Below are 23,515 nucleotides of genomic sequence, written 5' to 3'. Positions count from 1 at the left end.
CAATTATTCAAGATGGCGGACCTCGTTGAATGAAAACAACTGCACAGTTTCGTGTGTTGTCAAAGTGAACATACGGTATCTTGCATATTTTAAGGTGAGTTTGAATGCTGAACCTTCCGTAAAACTGTGAAGATGTCTGTATATGCTCTTAGGAGTACTGTTTCGAACGACCCGAACAGTAACATTGACATATTTGAAAGTCCGTAGCAACCTAACTTCACTGCGCGATAGCATAACCATAAGTTGTACATGACTATGGCCCACGGTTCTGTGTAGCGTACAATGTCTAGGGTCTCTCTAGGTGCTTTTGCTGGGAAACACGTAGCGGTGACAAGAATTCCTTACAGTTGCCATCACGCACTTTATTATGGTAATTACATGTAAGCGAAGGGAAGCAGTGCGTTCATTTGATAATTGCATTCCCAACGAACATTTTAGCTGTGCGAGAAATACCATGGTTGACGATTTACAAAGCCAGCGAGATTGAACTAAAATAGCGAGGTTCACACTAATTTTATTGGCTAAAGTGACAGTAAACTGATGTATTCATTGCGACAAACACGCTAGGAATTACTTATTTCCCGTTTATTACATTTAGTGACAATGCACAATGGCATTTAGCAGAGAATTAGCAATAGTAAAGCCGATGCAAGCTCTTCGGCCAGGTTTCATGTAAATGTCAAACTCGTTCAAAAAACCACCATTTACTTTTCTTCACTTAGATAACAAAGCATTTAAAATGACAACATGGTCGGTATGATAGTGCCAACCCATGTGAAACGTCATTGAAGTCTTCAAAGAGAATGTCTACTCCTAGTCCTACAGGATCTGAAAAGCCTGCCAAGTCAGGCGTTTCAGACGTCGAGGAAGAAGACATTCTGAAAGAAGTGGTAAGATTACATCAAGGAGTTACAATACTCTCAGTCCCTGCTTACGACTAGTGTGGATCTAAAAGGAAACATCACATGCAAACCAGATTATTTATAAGTGTAAAAATACTCACTAGAAGTGATAGCAGCCAGACATTTTTGATATCTTGCAAACATGAACCAGGAAGGATAGATAAAGACTGAATACATGAAACAGAAAAAAGGGAACACTGTGTTTGTGTGTGAGTGTGTGTGACGGGAGGGAAGGAGGGAGGGAGAGGGAGAGATAGGGGAGAAAGAGAGGGAGGGAGAAGAAGAGATAGAGGAGAGAGAGAGAGATTGAGATTCGTTATCACTTCACCGTGTATTACAGATATTAAGGTAATACTGCTTTTACCAGTATAAATAAACCTTACCTATAACTGAAGAAGACTTCGTATTATCATGTGTTTTATTTTGTTTTGTTAAACTTTGCATATGATCTCCTATCCAACTAAACATTACAACTTCGTCCTTGTCTTTCCAGTGCAATGTCAATGGAATTAAGTATCACAGACTTGAACAGGCCCCGGCAGAAAATGTTAAGCTTATTGAAATGTTCTTCTCCGGCTTTCCCAAAATTGTTGGGATGGATCGCTTCCCCAATCTCACTGCACTTTGCGTAGTTGGGCAAGACATTGATAGAATGTGTGGGTTAACACCTCTCACAAGACTGCGAGAACTCTGGCTTTGTGAATGCAAAATACAAGTAAGTTTCCCATCGCCCATTAAGTTTTACTGTAGATAATATATATATATATATATTAAAGTAGTTGGGCAAGACATTGATAGAATGTGTGGGTTAACACCTCTCACAAGACTACGAGAACTCTGGCTTATCAAAGTCTAAAAAATGCATCATATACATCCTTTGATGCCCATAGTCTCTTTAACAATAACTTCAATAAATGAGGTTTGTATGTGCCTCTGAATTATATTGAGAATTTTTTTATGATAGCTTTTTCTCTCAAAAATATGGTATTTTTTGTAATATTGCATGCAGCTATATGCAATGGCATGGTTTTTAATGTTGATTTTTGCTTTGTACTTCTTTAATATTTCTATGTTCAATGCATCATAGAAGATGTCATTTCCTTCTTTCACAACATCTTTGGTAATACTACAATATGTAAGTGTTTGTACAAGAATATGTTGTTGTTATGTCAATTCAGGTAACGATTAATTTTGTGGCTTATCATAATTACAGAGGATAGAAGGCCTTCAAGAATGTAAGCGAATGGAGAAACTATACTTATATGACAACAAGATATCAAAGATAGAGAATATATCCCATTTAAAAAACCTTGAAAGACTGTGGTTGATGAAGAACAATATTTCAGTTATTGAGGTGAGAGTGTATTAAAGTTGTATCATTACATGTACTGATGCTGATGCCATGCTATGTACTGTGCTTTATCTATAAAAGTACAAATACTGCAATGTAATCATGTTTAACAACTTCTATTTTTTGTAACCATATTCACTGATGGAATGAGTTTGTAGTTTGTATGATTGTAACGTGTATGCACAGTCCCTCTAGAGGGACCTTGGTGTATGCGTTTAAGGCCAGTATAAAGAATCATACAACTGATCTGTTTATTTTGTGGATATGTTTTTGGACTAATTTTGTGTCAAATCCAGGAGTTTGAGCTCTTTGTCCTCATTTTTCTCCTTGATTTTTTTCTGTCATATTGACAATACTTGTTTCATCATCATCTTTTTTACCCAATTATAACAAATATTTACAATTCAGATATGTTTACATCTGTGCTGTGGTGAAGGGTAAACAGAAACGGAAAATAGCAAATGCTAGTCAAGTCCACCACAGAGCTTAATAGAAGTACAAAAAATTCAAAACTCAGAGTTTCATGTTTCTATCAAACTAAATTTTTTCTTTCAGGGACTTTCTGGTCTTCTGTATCTTGAAGAATTGAATCTGGCTGAAAACCAAATAGAGAAAATAGGTAAAGTTGGGTTTTTTGCAGTAAGTTCTTCACTAAATGTCTGAAGATTAATAGCACCATGGTGGAGATAGAATGTCTTAAGTTTACTTTGTGACATTTCAATAATTTTCACAGTTCTATCATTCAAAATAATTTTGTGTGTAAAATAATATGTAGAGTTTCACAACAGAAATGACGTGAAATTATTTTGAATATTAACTGATTTATCTACATTTTTTAGTGCATCTTTGCAAGTCAGCTGTTTTTTCCTGTGAAGTTCAAATTCCAACCATTGAAACATGGTCTATGACATGAACAGAATAGACTAGACATGCAATATTATCATACCATAATATTTTTTTCGTTTCAGGTCATTCATTAGATGCTCATATTAGACTGGAAAATTTGAATATATCTGGAAACAAAATTTACTCATTCAAGGTGAGACTCGACTGTAGAAACTGAAATAGAAATTATCATAGACAATAAAATATTTGATGGAAGAGAGATTTTGTTTAGTTAATCATAAGACCTTGATCAATAAAGGTACATATATTCACATCTACTTATGTCAACATTGTTTTAGAAGTCTACCTTGAAGGCCAATAGTATGAATTTGTATTCATGAGGAAGATTGATGTAGCCTGCAACAACATGGTAGAAACAGACTGCAGCAATATCTTCATTGGTATTTCAGAAATACTATGTTCCATGTATAAAATGGACACAAAAGCCTGGGAAAAAACGTTTTGGCTGTCTGTGTCACTCAAAGAATGTAAATATACTGGAAATCAGTGGAATATCTTTACAGCGCTTAAAGTGAGTGAGAGTGAATGTTGAAATGCGTCTGGTATTTTCTTTTTTCAGGAGCTGACAAACCTGGTAAGATTACCAAACCTGAAATGCCTTGGACTGAAGGATCCGCAATATTCCCCAAATCCAGTGTGTTTGTTGTGCAATTACTCCACTCATGTGCTCTATCATTTACCCACATTAGAAAGATTAGATACGTATGATGTGTCAAATAAGAACATCAGAGAATTAGCTGAGGTAAGCACTCATTATGTCCAATGTCAAATTTTGCCTTTTGATTCAATTGTTGCTAGGATATACTTCAACAGAAATGAAACTATTGATTATTTTTTTGAACTTTATTATAAAATAAAACTGAAATATTATGTTGGCCGGCTTTTGAATCCCGGTCTATTTGTCACAGGGAAGGCATTTTAACAGAAATAAACAAGATTAACGACAAAAAATTGAAAAGAATTCCTTCTTTAGACAAAGCAAAGCTATGGTGACCTGACTTTCTTCAATATAATTACTGTCTTTTGTGTCTGGGGGATGATGCATGTTTATTAGGGTCAAGTTGTTACATAAGGTCAAAGTAGAAACAATATGTGTAAACAACAAAGCTACATTGCTTTTACTTCAATATGGCTATTACGATCTTCAATCTTGTATTTAGAAGACAGTCTAAAATTAAAATTATTTTGTACCATTTGGCCTTTGTGAACAGGGATTGTCTGAATGTGTTACATATGGCAATACTACCTACTTGCACACAACATGTTTTGCCTAACTTTGACAATTCTGAATTCAACAGGCTACTGTAGTTAAAAAGAAGATGTATTACAACATGCGAGAGAAGACAATCAGAAGAAATATGACAGAATTGATGTCACTTCTCAAGAAGGAGAAAGCAAAGCTGAATCAGTTCCCATTTGAACGAATCAGAGCCCTCACTGAAATGATAAAAGTGGTAAGACTGTAACAGCCACTATATTTGAATGTAATTGGACTTTTTCAAAATTTCGTGCCATTTCATGTACACTTGTTCAACCACAATGCAGATATAGTAATTTTGTAATTGAAAAAAAAACACATGTTTGATGTGATGAAGTGGTATGCTTTCAGATAATTTGAAGTTTTATTTTTCCAGAGTTGTTTAAGGTAATAATTTTGAAGCAATATCAACATTGTTGACTTTCTTCAGTTGTTGATTTTAAATATGTATTGTTTCAGATGGAACGTGAAAGAGATGAAATGAAAGGTAACAAAGCCCTGCATGATGAAGATAAAGGCAAGGATGAGGAGACAGAAATCCATGGCAGCGGTACAGAGAGTGATACACAGGAAGAGGAAAAACAGTCAAACAGCAAAAAACTCAAAAAGAAACTTCAGGCCGTGAAAGAAAGGGTCAAATCTTACCATGGCAAAGTAGATGAGTAAGTCATTGATGTTGTGTTTTTGTCAGGATTCCATGTTATTTCATGGAGTAATTTTTTTGCTTCATTTTCTAGTTAGGTGTCCTGCAACTTTGCCACTAAAAGACTGATAGAGTTACAACAAAACTTTTGCAGTAAAAGGATAGCCTTATTAGTGTGCTTTATTGAATATGAAGAATTTTGGCTAGTGTAATGTTCTTTGAGTAACGTTTATTGTTATCGCTATACAGGCATGGATATTACTTTTACAGAACAGGAAGTGGTGTCTGAGTAAGAAAAATTGTGGAAAATCTATACACTGGATAAACAAATCCAAGATTCTACCATTCATTTGTCTCGTGTAACATATACAACATTGCTTTTTTCTTTGATACCGACAGGATTGAGAAATGCTTTGCAGAAAGCACAGGGCGGGTTCGTCAAGTGTCTGACATGACAGTCAGGAGATTACTCACAGAATTAGAAACCGGTGGCAACGTACGATTTGAAGATGGCAGATCAGCTGATGTCTGGTAATATATATTTTCACTTCTCATTCACACTGGATAGCAAGGACATCTTGAGTAATTGAGCCTCATTGTAGCCATGAAGGCTGAAGAAATTCTTTCAAAATCTGTATATGTGCTTCCCTGTGGATGAGTTATTTTAAGTAAATGCTAGTAGCAGTACTGTATTTAGAGTTAGATTTCAGTGTTTTATTCTTTCCCTTTCAGGTTTACGTCATGTCATGATCTGATCTTGTCAAGATTCTGTGCAGCAGATTACAAAGATTATGGAGTACTGGGGATCAAGATACACAGGATCACCAGAGTTCATAACCGTATACTCAGATTCAAGTTTGATGATAAGTTATCAGGGATCATAGACAAAGAAGACCCACTGGGTGTCAGCAAGTATGTATGTTTAAGGTAGAACGCACCTCGGGGACAGACATTCGGACTCTCAAACTTTTACAATTCTCTTCTGATATACCACATGTGGGGGTTCATTGTAAAGCTCTTGGTGAAAGAAAACTTTTCACCGGCTTAGTTTTTCGAAATTCGAAAATTTTTATTTTTCTCCATAGAGTTAACACAGGGATGGCGGCCATTTTGAATTTCCAATATCGGTAAATCTTGGGTAATTTGTTTCTCTAGTACCTAAATTTGCACGGTGACCTCCTATTTTTATTCTTGATTTGAAAGAGAATGATTGAAAGATTCTTTGAGGAAAGTTAGAGCAAAAGTTTAAGTCTTTCACTGTCAAGGTGCATATTACCTTAAGTGTCATACTGTGTTTATTACAAACTTTCAAACTCATATTGATGCACATGAAATCATATTACCACAGTCCCTCTATCCACTGTGATATTACAAAGTTTATAGTATAGCTGCGTTATCGTATTGCTAGGTTAAGTATGAATTATAAATTCTTGACCATAGCAAGGTGTCTCTATACATTATTTTCCATGTTACGTATAATATATAATCCATGTCATACAAATGTTACTTCTTGAAACTAAAGTGGATAACTGTTGTATTTCCTGTGAATCCTTTGGCAAATATGGAGTCTTCCTACAAAGTAAAATTTATTGAAAGGAAATATATCCATCCATGAAATCATCAATCAATTAATCTTTTCTATACTATTGATATATTCAGGAAGTAATGTTTTGTTACACATTGCGATTTATTTCAAGTTGCATGCCAGTTTTTCCAAAATACAATATGTACCATTTACAGTATTACAACATGTTACACTGATATGCACTGCCATTTCCCAGTCACATCAAACATACTACAGTTTGTGTTGTTGTAGTGTAGGATTGATATTGGTATCCTATCAGCAATAGTGAAATGCATTGATATGACATTGGATATTGTTCCTCTGATTACAGGGGTCATTCTGTGAAGAAGTTGTTAGAATACCTATTCTTTGTATGGGATCCAGAATTGCCTGGTGGCAAGAATGAACTGATGAGGGTTCTAGAAGAGGGACCTATGGATGCAGATACTTATAAGGTAATACAGTTTGGTAATGCAGTTTTTGGAACCCATGTACGATTTCTTTTGTCTAGTATTAGTAATAGGATTGTATTGATAAAATAGCTAGGGAAACCCTGGTACATGACAGGAGAACCCTAGTAAAATTTACTGGGTTCGGACCTTTACAAAAATACAAATAACAAGTGACAATGTGTGCACAAAATATCAAAATGTTTCAGAATATTTCATTGTGATTGTGTCATAAACTGTTCATGTAAATGCAATTGATTTTTTTTCCAAAAATTGAAATATTAAGAAACAAGAATGAAAATATACGTAAACACTTATAATAAAGTGTGCATATGTGTTGTGTTAGTGCCCTCTAGTATTTAAGTTACACTGTGTGATTAAATTAATTGATAATACTTAGCTTTCAGTAGCTGTCCTGCAAGGAAATTCAACTTGCAGCAAACTTCAGGTTCAGATTTATCAATTCTCAATTATCTGGTTATTGGATCTGTACTCGATCATTTCTGTAATCCATGCCATGCAAACCTTGTAAGTGTGTTATTTATCCATCTACTGATATGTGACATATTTGTGTATTCTAGCAACTTGGGAGAGATGGAGCTATTCCATTGTCTAATAGTCTGAGTCTGTGTGAAAAGCCACGTATTGACTACATGCAGAGAGAGGCTAAGAATAAAGCACTGTCTGACCCATGCCCATTCAGACATGGTCAACTGGTAGTGTGTAAAGTCTACCTTGGCAAGAGTGTTCCAGCTCTGGATGTTAAGATGTAAGTATTATGGCTTTGGCTTATGTGATTTATACCTCTTTGGTATTAGTAGATCACAGATCAGCTCGAGTACACAATATAGATGCATGTGATGATATGGTCATAATATTAAAAGTAGATTCTGTGGTTTGGCTCAATATGAGCAAACAGTTATTGTAAGTTTTTTGTTTTTTCTAGGAAAAAAGCACAACCTTTCACGCAGAAGTTTCCATTCATAGCATGTATAACGTGATATTCTGTGGCAAAACCAAGCCCTGACTTTCACATTGAGACAAAAAACTTCCTTGATACAGTCCTATTTCAAACACTGTGGTGATTGTAAACCATTTATGATTACCCTTCAAAACGTATGGCAACAGGAAAGTGCATGTTATATTAAAGGAAAACTCAAATAAAAGCAACTTGAGTGTGTTAAATATTATGTAGGTGTTCTTTAAATGCTTACTCCGTCTACTTTTGGAATTTTTAAGTGGAAGCAATAAAAAGAATTTGCTTACTTTGACCCAAGCAATCTGACCATTATCTTTGTTTCATTCAGGGTGCACAAACCCATCTATCCCAGAGCTGACTCAGTGTTTAGACCCAAGAGACATGAGAAATGTTCTGGTGGTAGTGGTGGAAGTCTTTCTCCCCAGTGTGAATGCACATCAAGACAGTGTGAATGGTTTGTCTTTGATCATGAGTTAGTCCTGCCAGAGTATGTCATAGATTTTGAATACATCACAAAGGTAAGGCCCCCCAAAATTGATTTGTTTCTGGTCATCGCGCGCATCATTTCAAAGTATGCGCGTCAACTCCCTTTTTTTCCTGTTTTTTGTTTTCCCCTATGGAAAAAAGGGAAAAATGTATCAAATTCCACCAAAAATTAAAAGAAAATTGAAAAAAAAATTGCGTCACCGCATCATTTTTGCCACATGTCAATGACCAGAAACAAACCTATAGTTTTTTTTTTGCCTAAGCATAGCAGAATGTTTACCTGAGATATTTATTTGATGAAAAGAAGGAAGGATTGGATATCTATGCCTTCAAGAAGACATTAAATGCAACGCAGATACTGATTCATAATTGCAGAAAACAGTCATTCATATTTTCAGTGGTTTTTGCCAATTGCTGTGTTTGTATCTCTGGAAGTCTACAAGCCATGTTCACACTTCTATGACTGACATGTGTATGTTTTGCGGGATGTTTTAAGCAAACACATTTCTTTCCGTTTATTCCTTGATGTTTATTGCCAAAAGAGAAATATGATTAACATCAGCCTGTATCGTTACTACTGGTACATTTCATTATTTGCACAAATATATTAATTGCCAAAAGTGCAATTACAATAGTTATCTGTTTTCATTTATAACAACAAGCTGCTTCCCTTTGTTTTATCTACATCACATGACCACATATCTTTGTTTTTACTCATAGTGACTGCAGGGGCAGTTGCTAGCTTGGGATCTCACACGTAGACCCTTGATGACCAATTCCACATTTGTAATAGATTTGTAATTTGATTTGCAGTACAAACCAAAGTCACCGTTTGCATTTCTGAGTGACGGCATATCTGACAGTAATGATGGATCCAAAAAGAATGAGGATTCTGATCCAACTCTTGATGATGATGTGGTCAATATGGAACCTGAGTTAAAACCAAGACCAAGGTATTAACATTCAGATTACTGGTAGTTTCAATCATTTGAAGTCAAGCCATTCAAAATCAGGATAAGAATCTAGGCACTGACAGGTCACTGTGACACAAACTGCTATAAAATACACTATCACTGTCAAGATCAGTCGGTAAAAATCACAATGTGTGTACATCTCAGCATGATAAAACAGTGAGAATTATGCTTGCGGTATGAAAATTTTCAGGAGTCTTCCAATAGTCTCGCCTATTAATTAAAATACATTATATAGAACATGTAATGCTTGCCTAGTTTAAACAACCTGACCTGGTAGTTACAAATGTACCTAACAGGAAAAGGTTAAGGTAATACGCACCTCAAATACAGAGTCTTAAACTTTCCCATGCAAATTTTGGTAGTATGGAAACAAATTACCTTAAATTTATTGACACTTCAAATTCAAAGTGGCTGAATTAACTCTATGAGGAAAATTAGGATTTTAGATTTTCACTAAAATGAGCCGACGGGAACCTTATGTACTCCATGAACTTCAAAATTAGTCCCCTCAAGTGGTAGATCAGAAAAGCATTGTGAAAGTATGCATCCGAAACTTCTGCTTTTACACTACACATTCAGTGGATACTTTTAATCAAGATGACATTGGGAACTCCTTCAACAAAGTTTTCTTGTTCTTCAAGTAAAATTTAGGACTACAAGAGAGTCTGTTTTATATAAGATATCAACCAAAGAAAAAAATGTAATTTTGCTACAAACTTAACCTGCTGATTCTAGAATAATCTCTCTCTCTCGAACAGATTGATTGCCTTGACTGAAGAATTAGTCTTAAAAGCAACAAAAGCGTCATCACTCCAGGGAGTCACAGTACTCAATCTCCATGGAAACGGACTTACCAAACTGAAACTGATGAGCGCCATGCCAATGCTTAAAAAGCTGATCGTCAGCTTTAATGAGTTAACAAGATTGGATGATGTCGCACACATGGTAGGTACCAAGCTCCAATGAAGGTGGTTAATTTTGAATCACACTCAAATGATTGTATATTTGAAAGATTGCTGCTTTCACCTTTTAGTTCACTTGTTTATTAGCACTAGGTTACTGAAGGGATTGAGGGGAGTGGGCATTGGTTAATCATGAATCACATTACTCTTGTATCATTTGTGTGTATTGTGCATACTTTTTTTCAGCAACATCTAGAATACCTGGATGCGAGTTTCAACAAGATTTTCACCCTGGAAGGAATGAGGGTGAGTTCTACTACTCTTGCATTGTACAGATATAGCAAATGATAGAAACATACTGATCAACATTTCAACTCAAAATGGACATGAATAACAGTATCCTATGAATTTTCATGTGTGTGTTTTGAACGATTGTAGTTGGTTTTTTTTATACTTTTGTTTACTTCATTATGATGCTAACCCTATTGTTACTTTTCACTTCCTCTGTTTTCTTTCAGGGAATGTCCAAGATGAAGACTCTTGATCTGAGTTGGAATGAACTTTCCAACACCAGAGATGAACTTTCCATTCTCAGGAAACACTGCAGCACAGTCACTACCCTGGATCTCAGACACAACCCCTGGCAAAAGGTAAACCAGATAATTATATATCTCTACCTACACTGGTTAATATAATCATTTACTCTTTGTTTATTTCATTGATGGGAGCATTGAACCCATTTAAGAATTAAAAAAAAACAAACAAACAAAAAAACTGATGCCAAAATTAGGAGTTTTGGGCCTGAAAGGGATAAGCTTATTTCGACATCAGAATGTGCAACTGTTTCTGATGTGAGCATGTCAGAATTGCATTAAAGGGGAACATTTTACGCTTTAATACGAAAATGAACGTAGGTTATCTATCCTAAAAAGTGTATATAATCATCAGCAAAGTTGTATCATCATTGACAGAACTTTCAAAATCATATTATTTGATAGATACTGACATACACAATATGTATTAAAAACTTATTTATGTTTTCATATTTAAAGCTTCTATTAATTTATCATCCTATTCTTCTCAGCCTGATGGTCTTCACTTGAGAACCATTGGACGGTTGAAATCACTGACCAAACTGAACGGTTCAAGTGTGACTGAGAGTGAAGCCACTGCAGCACTACGTATGGCGGCAGGCTCACGTATATCACAAGTCTCCTTGCTGGCTCATTCAAGAACAGACAAGACCAGACCAAGAAGTCTCAGTCTTGATTCCTGTGCTCAAGTTTTGTGGTCTACGAGTCGAAACAAGCCTGACAGAACCAGTGAGAGTGACAGTCAATGGTATCTACAGGTATGCAGTGCCAATTAACCTAAAGAATTTCAAATCTTTACCACTGTTGAAACAAAATTTTCTGTACAAAATTTTCAAACAAGAATCGTAATAATGTCATTAGATATATTAATTATGTTTCTGTTATGCAAATATCAAATAAAAGGTCATTTTATTTTTGGTATGTTGCAAAATACTACCTTAGTTTTTTATTTGCCTGTGTTAAAGTGTATATTACAACCATTTTCAGTAATAGAGCGCAAAGCCACTGCAGTGAACTGCAATAAAACTGCTCACACTAATTAGTTTCAGCTGTAGCCAGCTAGCAAAGTCGACAACATTGTATGTCCCATGCAGACAGTTTGTCTGGGGAAGTTGAAATAAAAAAGATTTGTACATGGACCAGTGCATGGTAATGTTACATTGTATCTTAATCTTGAACACAGGGTGCCAATCGTAAACTCTCATTTACAACTCGAGCCTCAGACAGAGCTAGTTTTGCCTTTGTACAAGCTGACTTTTTGGTCTTTATCAAGTAGCCTTGTTCAACACCAAAGTGGCCACGGCTACAGCTGAAACTAATTAGTGTAAGCAGTTTTATTGCAGTTCACTGCAGTGGCTTCGCGCTCTATTACTGAAAATGGTTGTAATGTGCAGTAAACTCTGAACCACTTATAAAATGTGTCTGATGTATTGTGTGTAGCTATCTCATCACATTTGACAATAATTTTCTCACAGGTCACAACTCTGAATCTAGATGGCCAGCATATCACCAAGCTTTCTAACTTGGACAGGCTAGAGAACCTGCGATGGGCTTCATTCAATGATAATGACATCACCAAGATTGAAGGATTTGATAACTGTAACAATCTGGAAGAACTCTCTCTAGAAGACAACTGTATTTCTAAACTTGAAGGTAAAGTGATTGTGTAAGAAAGTTGCATGCTGAGCGTGAATTAAAAGTGGATAGGAAGACTTAGTGATGGAGGTGTAATCTAGAAAACTTTGCAGGGCTATTCTGAATCTGAACAGTGCATGAACTCTTGGTTCACATTTTATAAAGACGTGGGCCTGGTACACTTTACGCACAATAAAGATCACAAATTTTAAAACTAGAGTTTGACTGTACACTTTGAGCTAAGCTATGCCATTATGAAGTTTTGACTGTGTACAGTTCATGAAATATCGGCAGAATTTTCATGTAATGTGTGCAGGCCTGATGACTGTCAAATACCAATATCAACATCATATGTTTACTACTTATGTGAAATGATTCTGTAAGGTTGTCAAGGACAACTCAAAAAGTTAAGAAGTACTGTATCATGTTAGTTCAAACAAACTGATGATTCTAATGTAGCAAGCCTTTGTATTTCCACCAAAATTGTACTTACTGTCATAACCCACCACACTTATCATGTCTAATTCATTCACTCTCTTTATCTTTTCAAACTTACATTTATTTACAAACGTTTACCTCATATTTATTAACGGACTGATGTATCAAAGAGAGTAATAGATGTTGACATCTTGTGACATTTTTTGTCTTTTAACGCAGGTGTTTCTAAATTATCCAAGCTAAGGGGATTGAATTTGAGTAACAACAATATCATCAGTCTTGAAGGAGGAGGACTTGAGAAGCTTGGGGAATTACAGTATCTGTCCATTGAGAACAACAAAATAACATCCTTAGCTGGATTGAGCAGAGTTCCATCTCTGATTGAACTTTATATTGGTAATAACTGCATCACAAATATCAGAGAAATATTCCATCTCAAGGTGAGTCAGTCAGAGTGGGTCGTGATGTGTTTCAGAGTGGGTTGTGTTGTGTTTCAGAGTGGGTTGTGGTGTGGTTCAGAGTGGGTTGTGATGTGGTTCTAATGTGGTTCAGAGTGGGTTGTGGTGTGGTTCAGAGTGGGTTGTGGTGTGGTTCAGAGTGGGTTGTGGTGTGGTTCAGAGTGGGTTGTGGTGTGGTTTACAAAAAGAAACTTGTATAAATCAATCTATTGGAATCAGTACAGTGCATCGTGTAATTAGCTTCCGAGCCCTGCACCATCTCAATCTGTATGCACACTTTTTATGAAAGATGTTTATGGAATGTGTTTGCCTGTTAGGAAGAGAGGTCTTTGATATATAGTAACACCAACGAACAAATAGAATGCCTACAAACATGTCAATTTGCAATACTGCAGTCAGTTATGATTTTCACAAGTAATGATTTGCAATTTACATTAGATTTGAGATTTACGTGATTCATGTTTGTAGATTCATATCATTGTGTACGTATTGCTATTGTGACTGGTAGTAACTTCATGATATTTGTATAATCAGGAAAATCTACATGTATGATGCCTATCATGATCTGACAGATTTACTCATATATTACAGAACCTGCCAAACTTTGTGATACTTGATCTGTTTGGCAACCCAGTGGCATCAGAAGCTGACAACTATAGGTTGTTTGTAGTATACCATCTGAAGACACTGAAAGCACTAGATGGTATTGCTATTGTGAGTATATGATCTGTGACCATAATCTGAGCTAGTTGACGAAAAAGAAGTTTGAAAGCTACTTAAACCATGGTTTTATTTGAATGGTCAGAAATAATGTTTTAAGAGGCAGGGAGAATGTTGAATGTACAGACCAGGAAAAGTTTGAATTTTACACTTTAAAATAATGTTCTTGAAAGAAGCAGGAAATATGGGATGATCTCATGAACAGTGTGTGTTTGCATTTTAAGTATCTAATACTGATTATGGAGACAAATGTCATCTACTGCACTTCATGAGAAAGGAAATATTTGAAACTATGTGAAAGCCATTGTGATGTGTCAAGATTCTGTTTAAATGGTATCCAGTTATGCTGTTTGAAGTACTTTTTGCAAAATCAGCTCCTGATCAAACTGTCAATATTTGTCTTTGTAGGAATCTTCAGAAGGTGGTACAGCCAAGGACACTTTTGGTGGTAGATTGACTCAAGACTTTGTTGCGGAGAGACTTGGCCATGCCAATTTCCTTGAAGTCAGAGAATTAGACTTCCCGCAGTGTGGTATCAGACAAGTTGATCTTGGATCAGGAGAACAGTTTCTCAATCTCAGAAGGTATAAGTTTTGAATTTTCATTCCTTTGAGGAAGTTTGTCATGTAACCTTAACCCTAACCCCACAACAGTTGTGGGATGAAGTGGGTGTTGAGACTGAAGATGGTATACCTTTTCAGTCACCAGAAAGATTTTACTTTTAGTGTTTTGTCAGTGTCTTTATCATAATTGTAGACTATTTTCATGGGTGAAAACTAGTAATAGGGTAGATGCATCATGATGCTAACTTAGTTTATGTTATTTGCTTACAGTGTCAACTTGGAGCACAATTCATTAATATCATTCAGTGGTCTCATATATTTGGTCAACCTCAGAGTAAGTATCCTAATTTCTCTGCATGACAAACTAATATCTCTCCATGTTCACCAGTCATCACTCTCATTGTGCTTTCAGAAGTTGAACAATAGTTCCAGAAAATGAGTTCAGTATACGTATGTGGAAAATTCTGTCCCTCAAATGGTGTGTTTGCTGAGCCCCTTTGATTTACAAGTTATCAATACAAACATTCATGTAGTATTTTTTATACCAATATTAACTGTACTCCCGATATCTAAGATGCATCTCGTTCAGGTCAGGTCAAATGCATACCAAGCTAGGTATGTTGATTCAGATGACCAATGGTATACTTAAAATGTGTTTATGGATCTGTGATTTTAGTTCTACTTTGAAACTTATGTTTTCAATCAATCAATCTGTTCAGAGATAAAGCTGATAAAAGACCTGTGTTTGAAAATGTGTATAAATGGTTCAGTCAGGGCAAGACATTCAGTTTGATTTGTGAATTTATCTATTTGCCTCTGTAGGTGCTTTGTTTGAATCACAATCACATAGAGACTGTTGTTGCCAAGCCGAAGTCCACATCAAGTAAACAACAACAGAAAAGCAGTCTTCAAAGTACAGCACAGAGTAATTCACAGGATATGTACAATCCTGAGAACTTTACTCCAGTACTAGAGAATCTGGAAGTACTCCATCTTGGGTACGTAGAGTGGATTCCTACAAATCAAAGTTGGAAAGAGTGTATGCCAGGCTTCAGTTTGTCAGTTCAAAATGCAGGGGTCTCATATTTGTATAATCTGTCAGTGTCAATAGTGGAATGTTAAAGAGATAATGTCCCTTGAAAATTCAGTTGTAAAGTTATGCTGAATGCATTAGCTATGGTATTTTACTTCAAATACTTTAACACTACACTGACTTTCCGTGTATTCTATGGGGCTTTAATTTTGTAGTGAATACATAGCACTTTATGTAAATACCATACAATATTGAAACAAGTGGTTATTTCTTTACATTTCTATCCAAGTTTAGTGTGTGTAAATATCAACTGTCAGAGTAACTCATCATTTTGTTCTTCATTTGATTCTTCAGGTACAATGGAATACTGACCTGTTAAAGTTACAAATCAGTCGACTACCTTCACTCAAAGCTTTGTTTCTTCAAGGTAATCAATACAAATTTAACTTAGCCTACACTTTATTGTCAAAAATCCCATATCACATCTCTGTAATGACCATCAAGTTTTACTCTGGGGAATCACTTTCAGTTTAGAGCTGGACTTCATCGTCTCAAACAAGACTTCTTGATTCTGATTCATGTAACACATGGTTGTACAAATCAGACTTCAAATGTGGAAATACAGGTGTACCTGTATTTATGTCTTAACTGATTGTTGTAGAAGAAGGTATTTTTTCCTGTGATTCAACAGAATTGCTGAAGTTTTCAGTTTTTAGAGCAGTTTGCAAATTGAGATTTTTTTAAAGGTATAGAAATGATTAGAACCGATTTTCAAAAGTTGAAGATTTTCAGTAAATTGGACTATCCAACAGTATCATATGTGATTCTATATTCATTGAATATTTTCAATCACAAAGAGTCCTTAAAAGAGTCCTTATAAAACATTGTAATCTGAGTTTCATTGAAATGAATATATGTTGATAACTTAGCTGAATGTGTCAAGCTCAATCACTTAAACATTTCTCAATTTACAGGAAATGAGATACAAAAGATTGAAGGCTTAGAAGGTCTTCAAGATTTGCGAGAGTTGGTGCTGGATCGCAACAAAATTAAAAACCTGACAGAATATTCCTTCATGAATCAGTGGAATTTGGTAGAGTTACACATGGAAGAGAACAGACTCCGTGAACTGTCCAACTTTCATCATCTGGAGAATCTACAGAGACTGTATCTTGGCATGAATAGAGTACAGGTAACCATAGGCTATTGACACTTTGACCCTTGACCTCACATCATCAGAATGTAATATAAAAAAACTTGTCGATATGAGGAGGCAAGCTCTAACTTTCTATGCCTCTTTTTTCTGTTGACGCCCTTTTATGCTATATCAAACAATATTTAATTATCAGTGCTATTTTGCACTCTAAAAGACAGGCATGCAGACAGTTTTACAAAAACAAATTTTTATCAGAAATTGATTTGCAGCATGATGAATTTCCGTTATTTGTTTGTTATTTCATTATTTACAGGACATGACAGAATTGGAGAAGTTAGAAGTCTTACCAAATCTGATTGAATTGTCTGTCATCAGCAACCCTGTAAGTAGAGCAAAGATATATTTGCTATCATTTTTTTTGTAGCTTTTGTTGTGACAACAAACTTCACAATTATGTTTATTTATTGAATGCATATGACAATGCTAGTGTCAAGACTTAAGTGTAAGTGTGTAACATCATCGGAAACGATAGAGAGGAAACAAAGATTACACTTGGTTATGAGAGAGGGTTTGCTCATGGATTTTGAATGACGAGTAAATGTATTGTAATACTTTTACAACTCATTTTCCAGTGATGATGCTGGAAAAGTTGCTCAGTTTTATAACTTTTCACCATTGACAGGTATCAAGGCGTCTGATGCATCGTCCCATGCTGGTGTATCGGCAACCCAATCTACTGTGCATTGATGGAATTCCAGTGAGTGCTGAAGAGAGAACCAAAGCTGAGCTGTACTTTATGGAACAGCAGGTAAATAATACATCAGGAACCAAGGTAAAGACAAAACTTAGTTTTCATCCGATATATAGGCTATATATGGTAAACTTACTTTGTCTTGCTAAGCCTTCAAATAACAGTTAAATGATAATATTAATCCTAATAATATTGATTTAGTAACTTGCTATATAAATGCTTTATAAAATTAGTTTAAAGTAATCTTAAAAACTGTAAATACTTCTTGAGTCTATTTCTTGTAAAAGCATTTAAAGTAACTTAAGTTAAAATAATAAATTAGTAAAAGAATAAAAGTAAATAATCTAGAATGTTATGATAGCACATTTGTAAAATGAACATGTTTGAACTTTGTTAAGGAAATATAAAGCCAATGCTTAGTGTGAATGGTGCTGCAATATGACAGTTTTGAACTTAAATACACATTGTTTTTGGTATCAAATATGCAAGAGGCATGTCATGGAAATCACTTTGGAAATAGCAAATAACTGTACGATACTGTCAACTCACTGTAGTCTTATCACTGTACGGGTTGGTCAAGTTAGTACAGCTCAGGTAAAGATATCTCAGAGGGAAGTAATGGCTAAAGAGGTGCAGGGTGATTCATGTACAGTTTTCATAAAATGGGATAAGTGTATTTCTCTGTCACAGTCAGCACTGAAAAGTAGTTTCTTAATGTCAGCATTGAAGGGGAAATTAAATTTCTCTTATGCCTTATAAATCATGATGCACTGAATAAAACGCCTCACTATCATAGTCTCACCCCTATCAGAAATGAACTTTCATTGCCAATTTTGAACCCCTCAGCCTGTTGGTATGCTTGCCGGTATGGAAGGAAGTCTGCCAGGCATTTCTTCATTCAAAACAACGGCAGCAGCTCCATTGAAAGTGACCAATATGCAGCTGGGAACACAGGCCTCTTCATCTGACAGACATGGATGGAGCACTTCTATCAGATATGGTCCTGAAGATACACAGATTACAACTCAACCCCAGGAGACTCGATGTGAGTGGCTGATTGTAGTTGATTGAAAAAATCATTAGGGAAACTTAGATAGCAGTGTTTATAAATCCCATTCACAAAAAATTTCACAAAATATCAATCTTTCATCACTACAAAGTACATTTCATGGTGAATTGTCACTAAGTTGTCACTTTCTCCATGGGACAGGATTTTTCTCTTTTGTATGTACACAATTTATCTTCCAAATAGGATGTAAATTCTAGTCAAAATGATTCCCCTTTTCCCACTTCTTCTTCAAAGGTTTTGATGTAATCAGTTGAACAGCCATAAAAGTATCATAGCAATGTCAAGTGGCATTTGTTTTGGTACACTGGCAAGTGTTACCGGTATTGCAAATACTGATATTACAACCATTTAGACAGCGAAGCCACTGCAGTGAACTGCAATAAAACTGCTCACAATAATTAGTTTCAGCTGTAACCAGCTGGCAAAGTCGACAACATTGTATGTCCCATGCAGACAGTTTGTCTGGGGAAGTTGAAATAAACAAGATTTGTACATGGACCAGTGCATGGTAATGTTACATTGTATCTTAATCTTGAACACAGGTTGCCAATCGTAAACTCTCATTTACAACCCCAGCCCCAGACAGCTAGTTTTGCCTTTGTACAAGCAGCATGTTTGTCTGTATAAAGTAGCCTTGATCAACACTAAATTAGTGTAAGCAGTTTTATTGCAGTTCACTGCAGTAGATTCGCTGTCTAATACTGAAAATGGTTGTATTATGCAGTACATATGTCATTATTTGATCCCATCACAGCTCGTCAGCCACAACGAGGCAGTGGTCGTGGAGATGCACACGGTTCAGGCATGGCCAATAACATCCGTGTTGGATACAGCCACTTTGGTTCTGGTCAGAATTCTGGAAATAACAGCAGCGGTAATCGTGGGCAGTATGTACCACACCAGATACCATACGTTCCACACCAACCACCATCATCAAACAGTGCTGACAATGTTTACTGTGGCCATAATGAAAGTCTTGCAAGGTAAGTCACTAACTTAAATGTACATCTACAGTAACATAGCTTCCTAACTCATGATATATTCATACTGTATGGGAAAATAGGTAATGTACATTGTGTCAGTTATTGAAAACCAGGCCCACCAAGACATTGAAATGTAATACCATAATTAGAATTTTTTTATAAAATAGGTAATGTAATAATATACTGATATAATTACAACCAGAGCAATTCCTGCAACCCATATCTGTCGGACAAAGAGGGATGATGTTTTACAGGCGATGCATGTGATGTACAGAATACTGTGGGTGTACCAGAGTTGCAGCAATAGCACAGGATTATCCATTAGGAAACCAGAGTGTACTTAAACTTTGGTGACAGATAGAGGCAAATTATTACCTATGAAGATCAATTTGATGACAAAAGTATGACTACTTTATTACCATGGATTATAGAATGAGTTCTGTCGTTTCTTTTTAATATACCATATATTTCAGCTGCAATGGTTATGATACTGTGATGTTTCTTTATACAGCAAGGCTAGGTGCAGTCATATCCCATTGTGCATGATGTCTATAACGGTTCTCTAGCAGTCACAGTGGCTTTAAGTTTATCATTTTAAAACTGAGAAAAATGTCACAAATGGCTAGTTTAAGCTTTGAGACTTATGAATTTTGGCTAAACAAATATATTATAAAAATAATACTCAAGGGCCATGAAAGAAAAAATGAGCTTTTAAAGAAATTTGATTTCTTTCCTTTGCAGGTTATCAAACAGTAATGGTAGAAAACGTCCATAAAATGTGAAAATAGAATTGTGTGTTTGTGTGTGTATTCACAGAGAAGTTGCAATGGTAGCTGATCTGAAGTCCTGCCACAACAATTTGCCATGAATTGTCACATAACTTCAACACAGTGTTGATTTGTTTGTGTTTTCCATTGCAAGTCAGCTTTGCCATTTCCTGATATCTTCACGATCTTCCGTAGCTTGATGAACTTCACCAGTAACCCAGCAAACCATAGAACTTTCCTCATCTAAAAAGCTGTCCTTTGCAGCACATGCAGTATACGATGTGAAAACTATAATCAGACTGAAAAGATATTTCCAATGTAATCTTTTGCTGGGGTCAGTGTGTGATGTTCATATGAAGCAGATCTATATGAAATATGTATGTATTTAAATGTGAAATGTCAATGGTATATTTTTCATCACAAAGGCAATTTTTTGTTTAGCATTGTTACATGGCACCAGAATGTCATAGGTGAAGACTTTGTGAAATGTACATTTTTGGTATTCATCACCATCACCTTGACAATGGGTTACAGCAAGAGTTAGTGTTTAATATCAAAGTGTTTTGATATTAAATTTCTACTTGAAGTGTGTTTTGTGTATTGTTCATCAAACAGTAACTGTAGTATATGTTTTACAGAATTATAAAACTTCGGAACTGCTCCTGTTATCTCACATAGAACTTCTTGGTAGTTTTTTTGACTGCGTGTTTTGGATTAAACGATGACAGTGTGACGTTCAGTCTCCACTTCCAATCTGTCCATTCATTGGATGAATACACCACAACCTGTACATGTACACTTCCAGCCCTATATCCATGTGTATACATCCAACTGGTTAGTGAAAGATTAAAAGTCCAGAGATTCCCTATTTGACTATTTATTCAACGTAACAGTATATGTTTTTCAAGTATTGAAAAAGATTGCATCTTGTGAAAGCCCAATGTATGGAAGCTAGAACAGATATATTGCCTTGTTGAGGAAATATTGAAATGATTTCAAGAGGATTTTTCAGAAATGTGGAAATGTACTTTACTTCATTAATGTTCTAATTCTTAGAGAAGAATTGTTATTAAGAACGAGGTACTCATTTACATGAAGTTTGTGTAATTGACTTTCAACATTCCTTTCATGTTTTGCAATTTTTTAACCCACCGATATTTTGAACAGAGTGAGTGAGATCAACACTAGGGATTCAAAGAATGCTTTGCTTGAAGAGCTGGAAACGTTGCCATTGCACATCTCTATGTTGGAATATTTATACTGATCATGCAGCTTTCTTCTCACTTGGTGACAAATCAGTCAATTCTGGATCTAACAATGTGTTTGAATGCTTTGGTGTTGCCAAAAAGACAATTTCAAGCTTTTATCATCCTTTTCAGGTGCACTTGAATAGGAAGGCTATGTAACCTAACTACTTTGGTGTTTCTCCTGAGAATAATGATCGAAGTCATCAATTCTTGTTCAAATAACTTGTTATTGAATTCACAACTATCCTGTCTTGACTTGCATTCTGTGGTAATGTCCTGTTGTTTTGAAGAACAGTGCTCTCATGTCTTTTTTGTAACTGGAATTTATGGCCTGGAATTCCTCTCCCAAGTGAGAGCAGTAAATGTTCTTCCCTTGAATTATTGAAGTACTCTACATCAGATAGACATCGCTGTGATGCTTTGCAGTGAAATGTACAGGAAATAGACATCTTGGAAGAGTGTTTTATCATCTCCTTATGTAGTCTTTTACTATTAATATTCTGAATAGCACTGCACAGTAAATTATATTCAAGACCAGACGTCATGTTAAAGTGACATTTTCAAAGTCTATCTTTTAAACATGTTATTTTGATACCACCTGTCTTTATTTGATATTTCACACATTCGCAGATCTCACCAAAGTAATCAATACCCCATGACTTTCATTGATAAGTTAGCTTTTGAATTTCAAGTTGAGAAGATCATTCAGTCATCAGTTGCATTATTGTTATGTGCGCTAGGGAGTATGGACACATTCTGCATGCAGAGAGTGTATCGTATGTGTGGCTCACTAGTGGCAGATATCATGCTTCCTGTATACTCCCTAGAATAGTACGTCTGCTCAAAATCAGATCACAAGACATCAGATTTTTAGGGTCATGCCTTGAAACTAACCTTTTCTGCTCAATTTAACATAATCCGTCCATAATGTGAGGGCCAAATAGGGACTCTTGATATCAAAATAAGATGTTTAAAGATGACACAGAAAGACAATGCCACTGTAAATACCCTTTATTGTTTTCAATGCTGTAATTTGAAATTATTATTCTATTGAGGTCTTAAGGTCAAAAGTTTTAACTGCCAAGAAGTGCTTAGAGCTGTAGCAGTGTATAGCAGTATATAACTGTACATTTTGTAGATGTATCTTTGTTTTTTAAGTCAGTTTTAAATGTACATTTATGGAAATAACATTTTTCTAATTATGACCTTCAAACCTGTACAAAGAATTGCCATCGTATTGTTATATTTTAGTCTGGTGTGATAGTAAGATAACAAGTTTGTAACTTTAATTGTGGAAAAGTGCACGCTAATATTTTGAGGCTATACCCTGCCGGTGATTTCCCTGTTTTATGCATTTCAATAAATGTTAATGTATTTGTGAATGTTTGAGTGTGTTAACTATTCTGTATAGAATATTTGTGGAGGGTATGATTGCATGCAAGGAATGAGATTTTTACTGCAGGACAAAGTGATCTTTTCGATTAAGAAATGGATGTCATCAGTAAAAGCATGAAATTGGCAGGTGATGTTAGTACCTTTCAATCACAGGTGCTCACATTTGTAGTTTTGTTCAATACTATGCATGGAATTTGATAATTTTGTCAATTTGACCACAAAACTAATTTATCTGCATGCCCTCGTTGAGTGCTTCTGGATGTGAGAGCAATAGACCAGTCATCTCTATAACA

At 35.5% G+C, this 23,515-nt stretch overlaps 1 protein-coding gene across 1 annotated transcript; it reads left to right on the top strand.

Moving 5' to 3' along the window:
* On the top strand, positions 1 to 23,209 carry LOC139148993 (leucine-rich repeat-containing protein 9-like). The gene is given in 33 exon segments (XM_070720481.1): positions 1 to 94; positions 723 to 890; positions 1,396 to 1,617; positions 2,116 to 2,256; positions 2,809 to 2,872; positions 3,222 to 3,292; positions 3,719 to 3,901; positions 4,458 to 4,613; positions 4,877 to 5,079; positions 5,460 to 5,591; positions 5,793 to 5,972; positions 6,956 to 7,079; positions 7,655 to 7,842; positions 8,381 to 8,570; positions 9,352 to 9,491; positions 10,271 to 10,457; positions 10,661 to 10,720; positions 10,933 to 11,064; positions 11,499 to 11,765; positions 12,483 to 12,660; positions 13,300 to 13,520; positions 14,130 to 14,252; positions 14,667 to 14,842; positions 15,092 to 15,155; positions 15,644 to 15,819; positions 16,209 to 16,219; positions 16,222 to 16,281; positions 16,829 to 17,046; positions 17,324 to 17,392; positions 17,693 to 17,818; positions 18,608 to 18,806; positions 19,585 to 19,813; positions 20,555 to 23,209. Coding segments are annotated over 32 exon segments (4,611 nt in total). The 5' UTR covers positions 1 to 94; positions 723 to 803; the 3' UTR covers positions 20,589 to 23,209.
* Positions 23,210 to 23,515: the final 306 nt, after the last annotated feature.

Source organism: Ptychodera flava, chromosome 14 (assembly GCF_041260155.1).
Source record: "Ptychodera flava strain L36383 chromosome 14, AS_Pfla_20210202, whole genome shotgun sequence".
NCBI lineage: Eukaryota > Metazoa > Hemichordata > Enteropneusta > Ptychoderidae > Ptychodera > Ptychodera flava.
This window is presented reverse-complemented; position numbering and strand designations above follow the sequence as displayed.